Genomic DNA, 18,312 nt, shown 5'->3' with positions numbered 1-18,312 from the left:
CTATCCCAAAGATAGAACACCTTTGGGATGAATTAGAGTGAAGACTGCGAGCCAGGCCTTCTCCTCCACATCAGTGCCTGACCTCACAAATGCGCATCTGGAAGAATAGTCAAACATTCCCATAGATACACTCCTAAACCTTGTGGACAGCCTTCCCAGAGGAGTTGAAGCTGTTATAGCTGCAAAGGGTGGGCCAAGTCAATATTGAACCCTACGGACTAAGATTGGGTGTCAGCATACCAAGACATCTTGGACAATTGCATGCTTCCAACTTTGTGGGAACAGTTTGGGGGTTGGCCCTTAATGTTCAAACATGCCTGCACACCGGTGTACAAAGCAAGGTCCATAAAGACAGAAAAGAATGAGTTGGGGTGGAGGAACTTGACTGACATGCACAGAGTCCTGGCCTCAACCCAACAGAGTACCTTTGGGATGAATTGGACAGCAGACTGCGAGCCAGGTCTTCTCGTTCAGGTCAGTGCCTAACCTCACAAAAGTGCTTCTTGAAGAATGGTCAAACGTTCCCATAGACACACTCCTAAACCTTGTGGACAGCCTTCCCAGAAGAGTTGAAGCTGTTATAGTTGCAAAGAGTGGGCCACGTCAATATTGAACCCTACGGACTAAGACTGGGATACCATTAAAGTTCATGTGCGTGTAAAGGCAGGCGTCCCATACTTTTGGTAATATAGTGTATTTTTGCATTGGTACATGTTTCTAATGGCAGTGCCCATTTCTCCCCATTCCCTTTGTTTGAAATGTCTTGCCTATTAAACTTGAAAATGGGCTAAATGGATTTTCAAGATTAGTCCACCTATTGACCTAATTAAAGTTTCCAATTTCAGGGTTTTAGGCGTCCCAATACTTTTGGTGATATAGTGTATTTTTGCATTGGTACATGTTTCTCATGGCAGTGCCCATTTCTCCCCATTCCCTTTGTTTGAAATTTCTTGCCTATTAAGCTTTAAAATGGGCAAAATGGATTTTCAAGATTAGCCCACCTATTGACCTAATTAAAGTTTACAATTTCAGGGTTTTAGGGTAGGTTTTGTTAATGGCTCATGAATCAAACCCAGGCTGATTTGTTCATCCCTACCCACCACAAATCAAAGATGGGAACTCACCATAAAAGTCCCTAGGAGATAATAGAAGGCAATGGTAATTTGCACTTTGGGAATATACCCCTAATATTGACCATTTGAGCTTGTGCACCTGTACACCCACTAGAGCATTTTTGTATGTATCAGCTATGGGCAATTGATACAAATTGACCCAGACATATTTCTGTCATTGCTTATGTTACTGAAGTGATATAAGTATATACTTTGTATATAGGATTCAAACATTAGAGGAATTATTTTGCAAATAAAAAGAGTTTGATTCTCTTAAACATTTATCAAGTATGTACAATAGACTCATCAAGGACAAATCAATTTAGATTTGAAGTACTTGCACAATCATTGCACAAGCTTCATCTGATTCAGAGAGTTTGGCAAATGACTGTAAATATTTTGCTGATATATAGTGGGTTCTTTGAGGATAATGACATTGACTCTGCTCCAGGGAATGGCCTGCTTTTGATTTCCCCTGGGGATTTGGCAAACTTCTTGTACTGCTTTTAATTAAAAAAATAATTTCTTTAAACCGCGAGACCCCCCTACTCAGCAGACTTGTGTATGGACTGCCACGTAGTGAGAGTTGGTGGGGGAAGATATTTGTTGAAGCAAAAGATACGACTTATTCAGAAGGAATATGTCCCCGAGCACATCACTGTTCATTCTTCTCTCCCTTCTCCCGATAGTTTTGGGGGAACACCCTATCATAGGTGTCCCTAATGGGGGCCCTTGGGGAGAATGGGGTCCGGTGGAATGGTGTCCTTGCGGTTTTCGTGTAAGAGGATTCGCCCTCAAGGTGAGCAGTCTACACTGACAATGTTTTTGAAAATGGATATTTATCCAAATGGTTATGCCTATGTTGCTACTTGAAGGGGTCAATCCACCTAAAAGTGGATAGTAAATGCTGGGGGAGCCTAATCACGTTTGGATCGCTTATGTCTTTTGTCCAAATGATCTTTGGTCCAAGCTCCACCCATGTGCTAGTGCCTTCACCAAAGGTCTCACTCTCTGTGCTAAATTTTTACAAATTTTGAATAATGAGGAATATGCTGCATGAGATGTAAAATTAGGTAATTTAGGCATAGAGTGCTTAGAGGTTCACCAAAAACTGGAAGGTTAGTTTTGGATGGACTAAGAGTTGAAGTATATATATATATATATATATATATATATATATATATATATATATATATATATATATATTTTTTTTTTTCAATCATATTTTATTTAAATTTTTAAGTAATATGCACAATGACATTTCACTGTCAACAGTAAGTTATGCGACTGCATACAAAAGGAGTTACAGAAATAAAGAATTAAGACTTAGAACTGGTAACTCTGAAATCAACATCGCTGGTGAGGAGGACCCATCTGGGTACTCCTAGGAGAAGTGAGGGGGAATCTTATGATAAAATTAGGAAACATAAAAGATGGTTTCCCAGTGTAGGAGAGGGAGATGTCGTGCCATCATTACGGGCGTGCTGTACATGACGGATGTTGTAGCCAGGGTGACCATTGAGACCAGAAGGCTTGGCCTATGCCATTTTTGATGGAAAACATAAGTTCAAATTGGGTTTGTATGTTAATATTATCTATAAAAGAAGAAATGTCTGGAGGGTCTGATTGTTTCTAGTTGGATGCGATGGCTCTTCTGGCTGCGATCAGGCTGTGTATGAATGGGGAATATAAATTATTATTATTTATTATTATTAATATTATTGAAATATAATTTTAAGTTATGTTGCACCTACAAAGTCCCATCAATTGCTCTCTATATATTTTTGTTAAGATACAGGATCTGAGCTAGTGGTATGTGTAGCCAAGGGGCTACTCTATCATATTAATACAGGGCTTTTAAAATGAAATTCCAACTATAACAAATCCATGCAAAAAAATAAAAAATAACAAGAAGAAATAATGCAAATTAAAAATAAATTAATAAAAATAAACAATAAATAATAATAAAACTTTATGCAAATTAAAATTATTCAAGAGAAGATGTTTTAAACAATTGTGATAAATTGATGAGTGATACTGTATATTGTCCAGCTCACACACAACTAACCAGTTGACTCTTTATTGCCATAGAAGAAACCAATCCTTTTCTGCCTTTTTTCACCCAACATGGTGGCCCAAGCAGCAAAGTCCTGTCAATGCAATGCTGGAGACATACATGTAAATTTTGCTGAGATATTTTTAGCAAAGTGATCATTTCATTTCTTAAAAGTGATCTTTTGGCTAAACACAAGCAGTCACAGAATCTTCTGCCATTCCAAGGTTTCTAGTCAACCAAAGAAAGAAAAAGCACAAACCATTACATTGTGTTATGATTATTTTATTTTTTTGCAAGTGCTGCATCAGAAATCACTATTCAATTTGCAATAAAAACAGACAAATAGACTTTGTTTTTAATAAATTTAATTTTGATATTATCGCTAGAAATAATTAAAAATGACTAATGAGATTTTTTAAAATTTTTATAGGATTTGATGAAAAAATGTAATAGATTTTTCAACTGAGCAATCACATATGTATGGCTGACATTAGATCTCTAAACATCTGAGCAGATGTGGGAACGTTTACATACATAACTGTAAATTAGACATGTGCATGATGAAAAAATGTGTTTTGTTTCGTTTAGATTTGTTAATCTAGTTATTTTGTTTCGTTAAATTTGGTTGATTCGTTCAATTCATATTTGGGATTCCTATTCAGAATTCAAATTCAGAATTCAATTTTTGTCTTTCAAATTTTCTTAGAATTGACCAATTTTTTTCGAATTGAAACGTTTGAATTGATAAATTTTGAATTGGTCTAATCGAAAACTTTAGATTTTTTTTCGATTCGAATGTGGCAAAGTGAACAAACAAGAGAAAATTCTTCATCAAATAATTATAATGATGCTTTACATTAAATCATCTTTGGCTTAACAAAAACAGCATTATTTCAAAATGGTACTCTAATAGCACACACAGTCTTTGATTTCAGAAATATGTTTTCAATTCGATTTTCAATTTGAATTTCAAAAATTTTGACAGATTTTGTTTCGTTATTCGGAGCATTCGGTAAACTTTGTTTATGCTGCAATTCAGGTATTTGGATATATCTGAATCTCCAAATAACGAAAAATTAGTCTAAATATTTTTTCTGATGGAACGAACCACACATATCTACTGTAAATTAGAGCTGCAGGATTCTGGATAAAATGAGAATCACAATTTTTTTGTTTGGAATAAAGATCACGATTATCGGAATAACATCATCTTTTACATTATACAATAAAAATGTGGCTAACTTTACTGTTTATTTATTTTTAATTAATTGAAGTGTATTTTATTCCAAAAAAATAGCTTTTGAAAGACCGCTGCACAATTACAGTGTGACATACAATATTGCAACGACCACCATTTTATTTTCTAGGGTCTCTGCTAAAAAATATATATATATATATATATATATATATATATATATATGATGTCTGGGGGTTCTAAGTCATTTTCTAGCAAAAAATACAGATTCTTAACTTGTAAGCAACAAGTGTCAGAAAAAGGCCTAGTCCTTAAGTGATTAAACTGCCCTCAGACCAAGGTTCATCCCTTTGATCTAAAAGAACCAAATGATACAATGTTTATTTTTATCTCTCAGCGCTAAGCAATGTTGTGATAAACTTTGCCTGCTGCCTTTTTATTTTTTGACAGCTCTGAGCAGGGAACGGCTCTGCACTTGTTTAACATTAATCGGGAAAGTGCCGGATTAAGATTGTGAGGGGGGTTGAATCGAGATTGCGATTTTTTAACGATTAATGGTGCAGCTCTACTGTAAATGTTAGTAGATCACATAATTTTTTTATTTTTTTTTCTTATTTAGGTTAAGTCATCCTTTAGGGCCCATTCACACCTATGTGTTTTGAAGTTCTAATCTCCAAGATGCTCAGCCTCCAAAATCACACGTTTTTCAGTTGTTCAGGCCTGAGCTTAGTGTTGCTTAAAGCTTGAGGCCCCATTTACACCTGAGTGCTTCCTAGCTTGAAGCTCCAAAATGCTCAATATCCAAAATCCACCTGTAGCTTGACAACCCATCTCCAAAAGCTTCATTAACTATGATTGAGGTCAATTGGAAAGCCAAAAAACACTGAAATTTTGTGTTTTAAAGCATTTTTCAGGTGACTTTCAGGCATTTTAGAGCCTGTTAGAGCTGGTCCCCTCCCCCTAGTACTTTCCAGTGGCTAATAAAAAATATCTGAAGCTTTAATATACAGGCAAAACTCTTGAAATACACCTCTAAAACCCTCATATACACACGCAAAAATGTTCAAGGTTGCTCTGCTCAGGTGTGATTGGAGTCTGGAGCTTGTAGTTAAAAAAAAAGCTTCTTTTGAGCTACAGTTTTCAAGCGATTTTGGCCCCAAATGAGAGACTTCAATGAGAGCATGTGAAAAATTAATGAAAATGTGTATATTACATGTCTTTTTTCTTAGTAACTAGCTTATGTTGGCTAAAGCTAATTTTGAAAAATGATCAACAGATACCTGTAAAAACGCTCAGAAACGCCTGTACAAGCGCTAAAAAAGGTTCTAAAATTACCAAAGACCCTCAGCTCAGGTGTGAATGAAGCTTCAACTGTTCAAAGTAACATACATTATATATTGTATATTATTTTAGTATCCAAAGATATAGATCTGGTCCTGGACTCCTGGAAAGAAGCTTCATTTAAATAACGTGTAACTGTATTTTAAACTTTCCATCCCATTTCAAAAATGTCACCTTTTCTTAATTGTCTAAATAATAACAAAATTACGTCTAAAGGTAAAAAAGCATTCTACTAAACCAGCCATTCTCAACCAGGGTTCCATGGAACCTTAAGGTTTCTCCAGAAGTTGCTTGATTCCTCATTTACTAGTGCCTACATAGTTCTGGTAGCCAGAGCCAGCTGAATGACACCATAGATCTGTTTAGCTGTCTGTAAGGGGAACGTTCTTCTGAGAACCAATGTAAAGGGGACATTTTTCCTAAAAGCTTTATTGCTAAAAAGATCACATCAGAAACAGTGCAACGTTTCGGAGCCACGCAGGACCCCTTGCATGTGCCTGAGGAAGGGGTCCTGCATGGCTCTGCACTGTTTCTGATGTGATCTTTTTAGCAATAAAGCTTTTGTACTGCTTTTGCAAGATCCATGGTGTGCTGGCGAATAGGTATGTACCTGTGATAGATCTAGTGTCCAGCTGGTGGTGATCGCTTCAGCACCCATTACATATGTGCCTATATCCAGGAAGGTGTGTGATTGGAATATGAACTTCAATGTAAGTAGCATTCTTCTCACTGATTACCAATGTAAGGAACATTCTTCCAAATGACCACCAATGTAAGGAGCATTCTTCCTACTGACCACCAATGAAAGGAGGATTCTTCCCACTGACCACCAATGTAAGGAACATTCTTCCCATTTTTTCTTTATTAAAAGTCTCACAATCAATAAGCATAAAATCAATATAAATAAATAAATTTTTACATATTTACATGAAAAGGGAAAAAATATATAGTAAATATAATTCTGCTTTTAAACAAAGAATGGCTTTACAGCAGAAGCAAAACTCACATCATGAACATGTCATTACCGGGGAAAATAATCTTAGTAAGACTCACACCACTGCACCAGACATCAAACCTATGAGGTCAAGAAACAAAACCACCCCCATTATGCATACAGCCCTTCTTAAAATGAAGATATTAACCAACAAAAGCTAAGAGAATGAAAGAAATAGTTTAGGAAAAGAGCTCCTCACCCGGAGATGGACAGTTCAATAAAGGCAGGTCTGATATTCCTCCACACCCTTATCCAGACCGCTTGAGGCTCCCTGCCCTTCTCAAGATCCCAAATCTTCCCAACCTCACCCAGAATATTGTGCACCACCACCTTGACAGGGAGGACTTTCTTCCGCAGGGTAATCTGGCACTGCGCATTCCACGTGACATAAATCAAAGTCCCGGGCGGTTGGGAATGCCCTGTACACCCACTCTGCATAACTCATGCGATAGACAAAGGGGATGCCTTGAGCCCTCCTCACCCTTTTATACACCTCTATGTTAAAGGGACACTGGATCAAAAAGTGGTCCATAGACTCCACTTTATCAACACACTCTGCTCTAGGACAATCACGATCATCCACAGGGCGATGCTTCAGGTTCCCTCTCACATAGAGCCTTCCATAGAAAGTGAGCAAGGCTAGATCCCTAAACTTTAATAGGGATTCTTCCCAAATTGATTAAACACAACCCCTCGCTCATTATGGAGCCTGGGCAATTCCTTAAGGCCAGTGACACACTAAAAGCAGAGCCCAAAATCCTCTTCTCCAGAAGCTTTCTGGAGAGGGACTTGATATCCTCCACTGTCACCTGCCACTGCCAAAGTATTTTCAGACACAGGGCAACAAAAGCCAGAAGCTTGCCATGTCGGACCCTCAGCCTTTTCAATGGCCCATCATCTTCCCAACATCGTAGAAAAGGCCTAAACCAAGATTTAAATATACCCACCCATTCCACTGGAGTTTCTGCTAACATATTACCAAGATTGTATGTTAAAAAGAGCAGAGAAAAGAAAACTTTAGTGTTGACTATTCCTAGGCCACCCTCCTGCCTAGACAGATAAGTTACATTGTGTTTGATCGGATTCAGCCTATTTCCCCATAACTGTTGAAAAAAGCAACTGTGCACCCTTAAATAGAGAGATTCGGGCAAGATACAGAAAAAGCTGACGTATAAAAAGATCGGGATCAGGTAAGATTTGATCAAGACAACACTCTCACTTAAGGAAAGTTTCCATTTCTTCCAACTTGCTACTTTGGCAATGGCATCCACCAACCGGCTTTCCCAATTTCTATGACCACAGTCACCAGGACCAAATTTGATGCCCAACACTTTAATTTCCCACTGGGGCTCTGGGAAGGCATCTGGCTGTAACCCTCCTCGCCCATGCAGAAAATGTCACTCTATTCATGTTTGACTTTAGAGCCAGAAGCCTCCGTGTACTACTCTATCACAGAGACCACCTCCTACGCCTCCTCCATCCCAGAAATAATAACAGACATATCATCTGCATAGGCCACAACCTTTCAAGGTGACACACCAGCAATGCCCAAAGGCACCCCGCACAATTGACTAACCTCTAATCTTCTTATGAAGGGGTCAATTGAGAAAGCATATAGCAGGGGGCACAAAGGACACCCCTGGCGCACACCAGAGCCAACCTAAAAAGGCTGTTCAATCCAACCATTAACAAGTGGGAAGCTCTCAGCCCCTTTTTATAATGATTTCAGCTGATCTATAAACCTCCCCTGCGGACCGTATCTACCAAGTAGCAAATACAGGTACTCATGATTGACTCGATCAAAAGCCCTTTCCTGATCCAATGCCAGCAAGTACTTTCTCCATCCAGCAGCCCTGCATCGCTCCAAAACCTTACAGACAGCTAAAACTGCTGAAAAGGTACTTTTACCTGGACCGAGCAGTGCTGATTATTGGACATCAAATCACCTGCTACTGACGACTGATGGGGGTGCCAGTTCTCAATCATTGAGGGGTCTTTACCTTTTGACAGAAGAATCACAGCGGATTGCCTCATGGAGGGAGGGAGAGAACCCTCTTCTAGACAGCTGTTATCAACCTCCGCTAAAAAGGGAGCCAGAATGGACTTCATCAAAGGCAATGTACCATTTCCCTGTCCTGGAGTAGAATCCAGAAAGATTTCCATCCTGTCCCAACTAAGGTTCTTTCTACCCAGAAGTTCTGCGTAATATGACCTGAAGATCTCCAGGATCCTGATCTGGACTTCACTATGGAACCTGTACTATCCCTTATGGCCTTAAAAAGTCCAATCGCCCTTTGTTTCACTCCGACTCTGACTTACTGCTGCAAAAGCCTAGAATAGAAACCTGTGTCTGAAAAAAATCCTCAAAGGATTGTCTTACCTCCTACATCTTCCAGGAGAGCCAAATTCAGTTTCCAGGTACCCCTTCTGCTGGGTGGAGTGTCGGAGTCATTCTGAGTCACAGACAGCATACAGTGGTCAGAGAACTCCACTGCCCTCAACTCAGGAGCAGAGAAAGCGGAGTTATCCTTTAAAAAAACCTACCTATTCCCTCTCTGAAATGTGAATCCCGTGCTGCCAGGGCAGTACTTAATGTGCAAATTTACCAGGCATGCTTGTCTAACCATATCTCTAAAAAACGCTATCATAACCCAGCCTGTCAATGGAGCCTCTCCTGTCTTCAGGCCTAATTATGGTGTTAAAGTCACCTCCAAAGACAAGAGTTGGCTCACTCTTTGCAGCTATAACAGCTTCAACTCTTCCGGGAAGGCTGTCCACAAGGTTTAGGAGTGTGTCTATGGGAATGTTTGACCATTCTTCCAGAAGGGCATTTGTGAGGCCAGGCACTGATGTTAACGAGAAGGCCTGGCTCACAGTCTGTGCTCTGATTCATCCCAAAAGTGTTCTATCGGGTTGAGATCAGATGAAGGTGCAGACTATTCAAGTTCCTCCACCCCAAACTCGCTCATCCATGTCTTTATTAACCTTGCATTGTGCACTGTTCCAAAACATTTGTCTGAGGGGGGATTATTGTTGGGCTGTTTTTCAAGGGTTAGGTTTGACCCCTTAGTTCCATTGTAGGGAACGCTAAAGGTGTCAGCATACCAAGACATTTTGAACAATTTCATGCTCCCATCTTTGTGGGAACAGTTTGGAGATGGTCCCTTCCTGTTCCAGCATGACTGCACACCAGTGCACAAAGCAAGGTCCATAAAGACATGGATGAGCGAGATTTAGGGTGGAGGAACTTGAATAGTCTTCACCTTCATCTGACCTCAACCCAATAGAATACTTTTGGGATGAATCAGAGCACAGACTGTGAGCCAGGCCTTCTCGTTAACATCAGTGCCTGGCCTCACAAAAGCCCTTATGGAAGAATGGTCAAACATTCCCATAGACACACTCCTAAACCTTGTGGACAGCCTTCCCAGAAGAGTTGAAGCTGTTAAAGCTGCAAAGGGTGGGCCAACTCAATATTGAACCCTTCAGACTAAGACTGGGGTGCCAATAAAGTTAATTTGGATGTAAAGGCAGGCATCCCAATACTTTTGGTAAGATAGTGTACGTTACTGCAATGCAACCCAGTGGAAAATGGTATTCAGCTTGAAACTCATCACACAAATTGCAGTCAAGCTATGCACTCTCCTTTAGATCTATCAACAACTATGTAGTGCAAGGACCAAAAATTCACACATAAACTACATTTTTTAAATTATCATCAAGTGTTAAACAAGAAACATTATACAATAATATCTAAGATTTCCCTTCTGGACACTTGAAAAAAAAAAAAAAATAAATAAGTTTAGACTTCAGGTGTTTATATAGGCTCCCATTATTCCTCATACACATAACTTGTATAAACTGTACATAAATGAGAAAAATTATTTCTTATAACATTACTAGTTTTTTTTCCATGTTATCTTACAGTACAAAAATTGGAGGTAGACTGTATGCACATCTCATGTAAGGCATTGCATATGCCATGCATAGTCTGGGTATAGGACCATGGTGCCATAGTGCTATGCATAGACAGATCAAGTATATCTGTATCTGTTTGTCTTAGAAATATTAAAAAATGCTTTTAAAAAATTCACCTTGCCTTGCTGGAGTTCGGTCCCACTGCATCTTGTCTCCAGTCTTCTGTAATAAGGTGACACCTAGCAGATGCTAAATGTTCCTTCCCCACCATTAGACTTTGGTGCCAGCAAGAGCAAGGTCTGTCTATTAATACTTGGCAGTGGCAGTGGTTGGCAATTAATGATTATAACCATCTGGGTTAAATTTGCATAAAATTGTTTGCACTTGACGTCACGTATTTACCTAGTGATGGTATTCGCAGTTGATGTTGGTACACAACATGGATAAGAAGTTTGCCCAGACCCAATTGACCAATAAGTCTAGAAGTCACCTGGCGCCTGTCCAGACCGTAAAGGCATGTGAACTCTCTGAACTGTCCGGTGCGTCCTAGAGATTTATTATCTTATTACAAACTGTGTTTGGTAGACCTGGCAAAGACTCTGGGTTCATTTACACTGGATGCTCAGGACTTCTTCACACTAACATGTTGTGTTGAGGAACAAATTTTGGAACGGCACCTTTTAACATAAAATATGAAAGCTGAGCCTTAGGAATGCTTACACTCACTACTTTTTTTCTGCAATCCACAAACTCTTTTAACTTACCTAAATCCATGGTTATGTGACGTGCTTGTGGGTGGGTGCAGCATGGCGCGGCAGCAATAACACACACTCAGTCCAGATGCAATTGAGAGAACTTGTATGGAAGTAGAAGCTAAAGAGTTAACAACAGGCCATGAGGAAAAAAACGAAAATGGGAACTTAGGAAAAACAACAGGGTGTAGAGGAGCAGGTCTTAGCTGAGCTGACAGTCTGTCTTGAGCGACGGAATGCGGCCTGACTGGTCCGAGCCCAAGTGAGGAGATTTCCAAGAATAGAGGCGGATCCCTATGCTTTCTCTACTCATCTGGAACCTTTCCTTGCTGCTAATATTGTCCCTGAGAGATGGGTGACCTGTTCCTACACTATCCACATGCTAAAAGAGTGCCAAACCCAGGAGCCAGGGTCTTAAACCTGACCCAAGATGGCCACCAGAGTCACATCAGCCGCCAGCATCCAACCGAATTGCTGCCCCATTGACCCAGTAAATCATAAAGGAACCAAGATCCTCTTGACTTCTCCTGCTGCTGCAGTAGTTGAGCCCACCTGAAGTGGAGAAAGGAGACTGCACCTGCCTACACTCTGGGTCCAGAGTTTTTAATTTTCCTCACTGCAGAGTGGAAAGGTTGGGTGCCTATGTTACTGCCTGAGTGACGGGGGCATTTCCCATTGGCAGTTTAGCAATGGGGTCCTTTCAGGCTGTAGAAGACTAGATGATGTGATGATATCAAAACAGGAGGATTAGTCTGTGCAGGCATAGATTACATTGTTGGATCACAGGTCTCCACTGTCAGAGAAGGTGGCAGTGATGGACATGTAACGGTAGTTTCAAGTAAGTAGATATAGTGTTAGAAGGTTTTTATCCTAATGTAAATGGGCGGAAGGGTGTGCAAGGTGATAAAGGGGGAAGGAGGGATTACAAAATTTGCCCAGAGATGGGCTATGAGTCATAGTCCACACTCACTCCTTTTTATACCCCCAATAATGCAGACCATTACCAATTATAAGTGAAATAGTATTAAAACCTAATATTGCTTTTTTCAAGCTCTACTTTTCATTGATTCTCAAAGTTTAAAGGGTAGCCTTGAAGGACTATTTGATCTTTTTAATGCCGTCACTTTTCTTTGCTTGTTGAAAAAACTGGGAGTGAGATAAACACTCTTAGCAGTTTATCATGTCTATTTTTTAGTTTGTTCGTCAGATCAAAAAATTGGACATTTGATGAGAGAAGAGGGACAAAAGATTCTAGTTCCCAAAGACATATAAAGGGATTGGGTTTTCAAAGAGGCACAGAACCTATGAATGTTGGGAGCTATGAGTATATACAAAGTATATTAGTGCATACTAAAAACCCTAGCTGGCCAATATGCTAAAAGCCCCTGAGGACATCACACGGTGGTTAGACAAGTAGACCTAACCTGAATGACCTGGGGTTTATAAGAGTTTAAGGTTTGCGTATAAGCTTGGATTGTGTAAGTATTTGTAAGAAGCTTTTGGATAGGGTGTAACTAAATCTTTATTTATTACAGGCACTTATATAGCGCCATACACTTTACATACATATTGTACATTCAGAGCAGTCCCTGCTCTCAAGGAGCTTACAATCTAAGCTTCCCAACTCACATTCATACACATCCTAGGGCCAATTTAGACAGGATCCAATTAACCGACCAACATGTCTTTGGAGTGTGGGAGGAAATCCAGGCAGGCACAGGGAGAACATGCAAACTCCAGGCAGGAAGCGCCATGGTTGGGATTCAAGCCGGTGACCCTTAGGTTCCTTAGGCTATTGCAAAGTGGAAGCAACAGGGTTCAGAGATTTTCAAAGAGGAGGAAAATAGGTTCAAAGATACTTCCTAATGGGTTAAAGTCAACACAAATCAAGTGAAATAAAATAGCCATTTTCAAAACATTTGATTATACTTTGGCAACTCCAATCCACTAGAAACAATCTTCGAAATGTTTTTCATGGTAAAGAATGGAGGATTCACCTGTTGGGTTTAATCATTTAGGGCACATTCCATGTGATTCACTAGAGGTTCTATGAAGAAGTTAGGAGATGGCTAAGCCAAAGTTGCCACAATGGCAGAGAGACTCCATGTAGGCCAAATGGAAAATTGATACTAAACAGAGTTTGATTTTCATATCTTTTAAGTCAGAAACTAATCTAAACAACCAGGAATCCTTACAATCCTTACAGAACTTCCTTGTACCTGCCACTAAATTTACATTTTCAAACTGTTCTTATTCAACTTTATTTACAGGTTGAGGAAAAGAAGAACATTGAAGATGACACGGCTCTAAACGGGGTCCGTCTGCTGTGTGTAAACCGCAATGATACATCCCTGGATGGTAGCAACGTGTACCCCATCCAGTCTGCAGAAGCACCGTAAGTAAACCATAACCCAATAGGTTTTGGGCTTATCTCGGATTTCCAGACATTGACTTATCCATCCCAGTCAAAAGAGACAGAAAGAAATTGGTTGAAAATTTACTGAAAATTCGCCCGCCAGCATCAACCAAAAATTCAAACAGAGGTGTTGAATGAGCTGCCTTTGGGGCCTATTCACATCTGTTGGATTTTCAAGTAGATCAATGGAAAAGCATCAAAGTGTCAATGCCTATCAACTTATGAGTTATGCAAGAAATAACACAGATGAATGCATGCTGTTGCACATCGTTTGTTGATATGCATTATGTAATATTTTGCATTAGGACCCATTGACAAGAGTTTTAATAATTTTCCATTAATTTCAAAGGAAAAACACATAGATGTGAGTCTAGCCTCGTAGAATAACTGTACTAATAGGTATGGAGCAACTTTGAGTTACCTACAGCAAGTGTGTAGAGTGCACCCAACTTACATTAAGGTAAACCCATCATAAAATACACTAAGACCGTATTTACACTGGTACGACTTGGACCGCGACTTGTCAGCCTGACAAGTCGCGGTCCGTCACGCTCCCATTGTGTAGTATAGGAGCCGTTCTAATAGGAGCGACACAAGTCGCTCCGACTTAGAAAAAGGGTCCTGTACTACTTCGGGGCGACCTGGAGGCGACTTACATTGACTTCCATTATGTGAAGTCCGTGCAAGTCGGACCGAAGTCGCGCTGCACGCGACTTCACAGGTCGCCCCCTAAGTCGGAACGACCTAATGTGAACGGAGGCTAAACCTTCCACCTTTGATCTAAATGTTTATGTCAAGTATCAACTATTCTCCACAAGCACAGCCATATTGATACTGATCATACAGTACCACAATGCACAGTAGTGCATCACCATGTATTGGGAATGAATGGCACTGCACCAATGCAGGTAATGCACACTACTGCACTACTGCACTATAACAATGCCAATGGGTCCTTCCAGCTGGGGCCTATATATTTGTTTGTTCAACGAATTGTCTAAGCTTGTATGTTTTCATCTAACGTGTTATATCTGTTTGTTGTTAGTTCTATAAAATCAGCATTTTACCAATACATTTTTTTAAGGGTTTGTAAAGATTATTTAAAAAAACAAACAAACATGTCATACTTACCTGCTCCGTAATGGTTTTGCACAGAGCAGCCTTGATCCTCCTCTTCTGGGGTCCCCCGCAGGTTCTCCTGGCCCCTCCCCCCGCTGATTGCCCCCAGAACAAGCAGCTTGCGGGCTCGCTCTTAAGCTCTTGACCCTGCCCCTGCCTGTGATTGACAGCAGTGGCAGCCAGTGGCTCCTACTACTGTGTCTCAGCCAATGAGGAGGCAGAGACCCAGGAGAGCTTCTGCTCTCTTGCATATCACTGGATTGGGATTGGGCTCAGGTAAGTATAAGGAGGGGGGGGGCAGAGGATGAAGGTGCACACTGAAGGTTGTTTACCTTCATGCATAGAATGCATGAAAGTAAAAAACGTTTAGCCTTTAGAACCACTTTAAAGTGGAGTTCCACCCTAAATTTATACTTACCTCCATCTTCTCGCTCCGGGTCACCTGAAAAACAAATGGATAATCGCAATTTTTTTTTTTTTTTTTTTACTTACCTCGTATAGAAGAAAATATACTTACCTTACTTCCTTCTTCCTCCCCTCGGCGGCCACGGCGTGTCGTCACTTCCTGGCTTTGCAATGATTCCTGGGAGCTGAACGTCATCGCTCCCAGGAATCAATGCGCCTGCACCGGCCCCGACGTCAGTTCCGGTGCGCGTGCGTCATTGCCTTCTAAACAGCTTCTGGGCATGCCCAGAAGCTGTGGAGGGATGACGCGCGCGCACCGGAAGTGACGGCGGGGCCAGTGCAGTGCATCGTGGGACCGAAGAAGACGGAAGAGGACGCAGAAGAGTATCACGCTGGCTTCAAGCTGCCCACACCTGAGATGGCAGCGCTGGACAATACTTTTTCAAGGTAAGTATTTCTCCTAAAAGGTAAGTGCAACCCAGGACAGATCAGAGGCTAGCCATTGTGGAATGTGCTAGCCCTGACTGTCCCGGGGGTATTTTTATTAAAAAAAAAGTATCCCCAGGGTGGAACTCCGCTTTAAAGCCCAGATTTGGGACAAACATTTCTTCTTTTGTTTTAAACAAAGAATAAGGGTTCATTTAAACATGCGGCTTTTATTTACAGATATACCACTTCTGTATATGGTGACCTGACATGTATTTGTGCAGACCTTGAAAGTTATTGAAAAGGTTTAATTTTAAGCTGAAATCCTATAGCAGGTCTGATGAATCTTTTTTTCTACAGGTGGGGTGAGTGGTCCGAGGTTTTTTGGTGCCCCGAAGGATTTATCATAAGGTTCACCATGCAGGTGGAGGCCCATAAAAAAGGTGGAGATGACACGGCAGCCAACAATTTCATGTTCCTATGTTCTGACACCTTCATCCATGTGGGCCTGGGCACAAGCTGGGGCTATTATGGGAAATGGAGTGGGCGTTGCCACCTCGGGATCTGCGGGATGAAGACCAAAGTGGAACCTCCACAAGGAACCGGAGATGACACGGCCCTAAACGATGTCCAGTTTATATGTTGCAAGGATTGAACTATTGGATAAAAGCAGCAGATATACACTGGGATTAAATGCTGAGCTGTAATTGTGTAGACGTAATGGTCTTTTTGATTTGAGATCTATAACCAATAATCCAAAATAAACAGAAATGTAAACCCACTCGGTAATTCAGCAACATATTTGTCGTTGTGTTCCTAGCTCCGTCCATGTGCCAAAACCATTATGGACTATTTGCATGCTTCATATTAAAGCCTAACTCCAGCCAAGTTATTTTTTAATTTAAGTTTTGGATAGAGTTAAAATCTTTTTCAGGTTATTTATTTCTTATCCCATTATATAGATGTTCCCTTACTTTCTGTCCATATGACACTGGCCTCGAAATCAGGGGACAGTTGTCACCAGAACAGTCAGCAATAAAATCTCCACAATGGGGACATAGTTGGCAAGTACCTGACAGGGATTGTAACCCTCCTTCCTAACCCTATCTAAAATAAAACACAAAGTTCTGGCTTATGTAGACCTTTAAAATTAAATTTTTTCATCTTCTGACATAAAGATAAAAAAATAAAAGCCTTAAAGTGATTATAAACTTTTTTTTCTTTAAAATAATAAATATGTCCACACTTACTCTGTGTAATGGCTTTACACAGAGCAGCCCCGATCCTCTTCTTCTGGTGTCCCCCATCGGTGCTCCTGGTTCCAAACCTTCGGAGAGTGCCCCCATAGAAAGCCATTTCCTAGAAATGCTTCTATAGACACATACATTGTGGCTTGGCCCCGCCTCCGCTCCCTCCTCAAGGAACTTGATTGACAGCAGTGGAAGCAAATGGCTCCCGCTGGTATCAATCTGCCCTGTGAGAAGGGAGAGGGAGGAGAGAACCACTGCTCTTGGGCACAATGCTAGATTGAGATTGGGCTCAGGTAAGTATAAGGGGGGCTGGGGAGGGGATCTTCGGGTACTAAGGTTAAAAAAAACCTTAAGCCTTTAGAACAACTTAAAAAAAAAAATCAAGATAAAAAAGTACCAGTACTTTTACTACCCCCTCCTGCTAAATACTAACCTTCTGCCCTTCTCATAGGTGCCGGATCCATCAGCACTACTCCATGATCAATGTCTAGGATGCTCAGCAGACATTGAGGGCAGTGGAGCAATAAACTGGGAGGAAGGGGCAAGGATGTGATTTGCTGGTGCTGTGTGTATCTTTGGATGCACACAGCTAAGCTCAGGGTGGGTGACTCCTTAGCAGAGATATCCACAAATGGGGAGCCAGGAACAGTAGTCTTGGGACCCCATATACAGGAGGAAGGGGACTTTTCAGAGCAAGAGGACTATACATGCTAGGAATGTGTGGACCTCCTCTTGTGAAATAAAATTGCTTTGAGGCATGCAGTCTCCAAACTTCAACCTGTGAGCTGAATGGGGCCCTTCGGGACTATTACTCCCACTGATATATGGCACTATTCCTCCAACTGACACCAACAGTGGGGCATGATTCCTGCCACTAATACCAACGATGGGGAACTGTTCTTGCCACTAATACCAATGACAGGGCACAGTTCTTGCCACTGACACCAATGATGGGGTCCTATTCCTTCTACTGACAGCAACAAAGGGGCGCTATTCCTTTCACTATTCCTTCCCCACTGACACCAACAATGGGGCGCTATATCTCCCACTGACACAAACTATGGAGCAATATTCCTCCCACTAATGCCAATGATGGGGCAATATTCCTTTCACTGACAACAACGCTGGGGCACTATTCCTCCCACTGACACCAATAATGAGGCATAATTCCTCTCACTGACACCAATGATGGGGCACTAGGCCTTCCACTGACACCCATGATGGGGCACTATTCTTTCCACTGACACCAATGCTGGGGGATTATTCCTCCCACGTATACAAATGATGGGGCACTCTTCCTTCCACTGACACTAACAATGAGCCACTAT

At 41.0% G+C, this 18,312-nt stretch overlaps 2 protein-coding genes across 3 annotated transcripts in view; both read left to right on the top strand.

The window, feature by feature from the left end:
* Window positions 1-18,312, top strand: part of TM4SF5 (transmembrane 4 L six family member 5) — a 258,377-nt gene that overhangs the window by 123,752 nt on the left and 116,313 nt on the right. The window lies entirely within an intron of this gene.
* LOC309553213 (vitelline membrane outer layer protein 1-like) lies at window positions 1,663-16,515 on the top strand. Its single transcript, XM_082254165.1, has 3 exons — window positions 1,663-1,911; window positions 13,639-13,763; window positions 16,095-16,515. Exons 1-3 carry the CDS (start codon window positions 1,753-1,755, stop codon window positions 16,387-16,389), a joined length of 579 nt encoding a protein of 192 aa, XP_082110291.1. The 5' UTR covers window positions 1,663-1,752; the 3' UTR covers window positions 16,390-16,515.

Source organism: Pelophylax lessonae (genome assembly GCF_965119305.1).
Source record: "Pelophylax lessonae genome assembly, chromosome: 4".
Classification (NCBI taxonomy): domain Eukaryota; kingdom Metazoa; phylum Chordata; class Amphibia; order Anura; family Ranidae; genus Pelophylax; species Pelophylax lessonae.
Note: the sequence above shows the minus strand (reverse complement) of the source record. Positions and strands in the feature narration are given on the sequence as shown.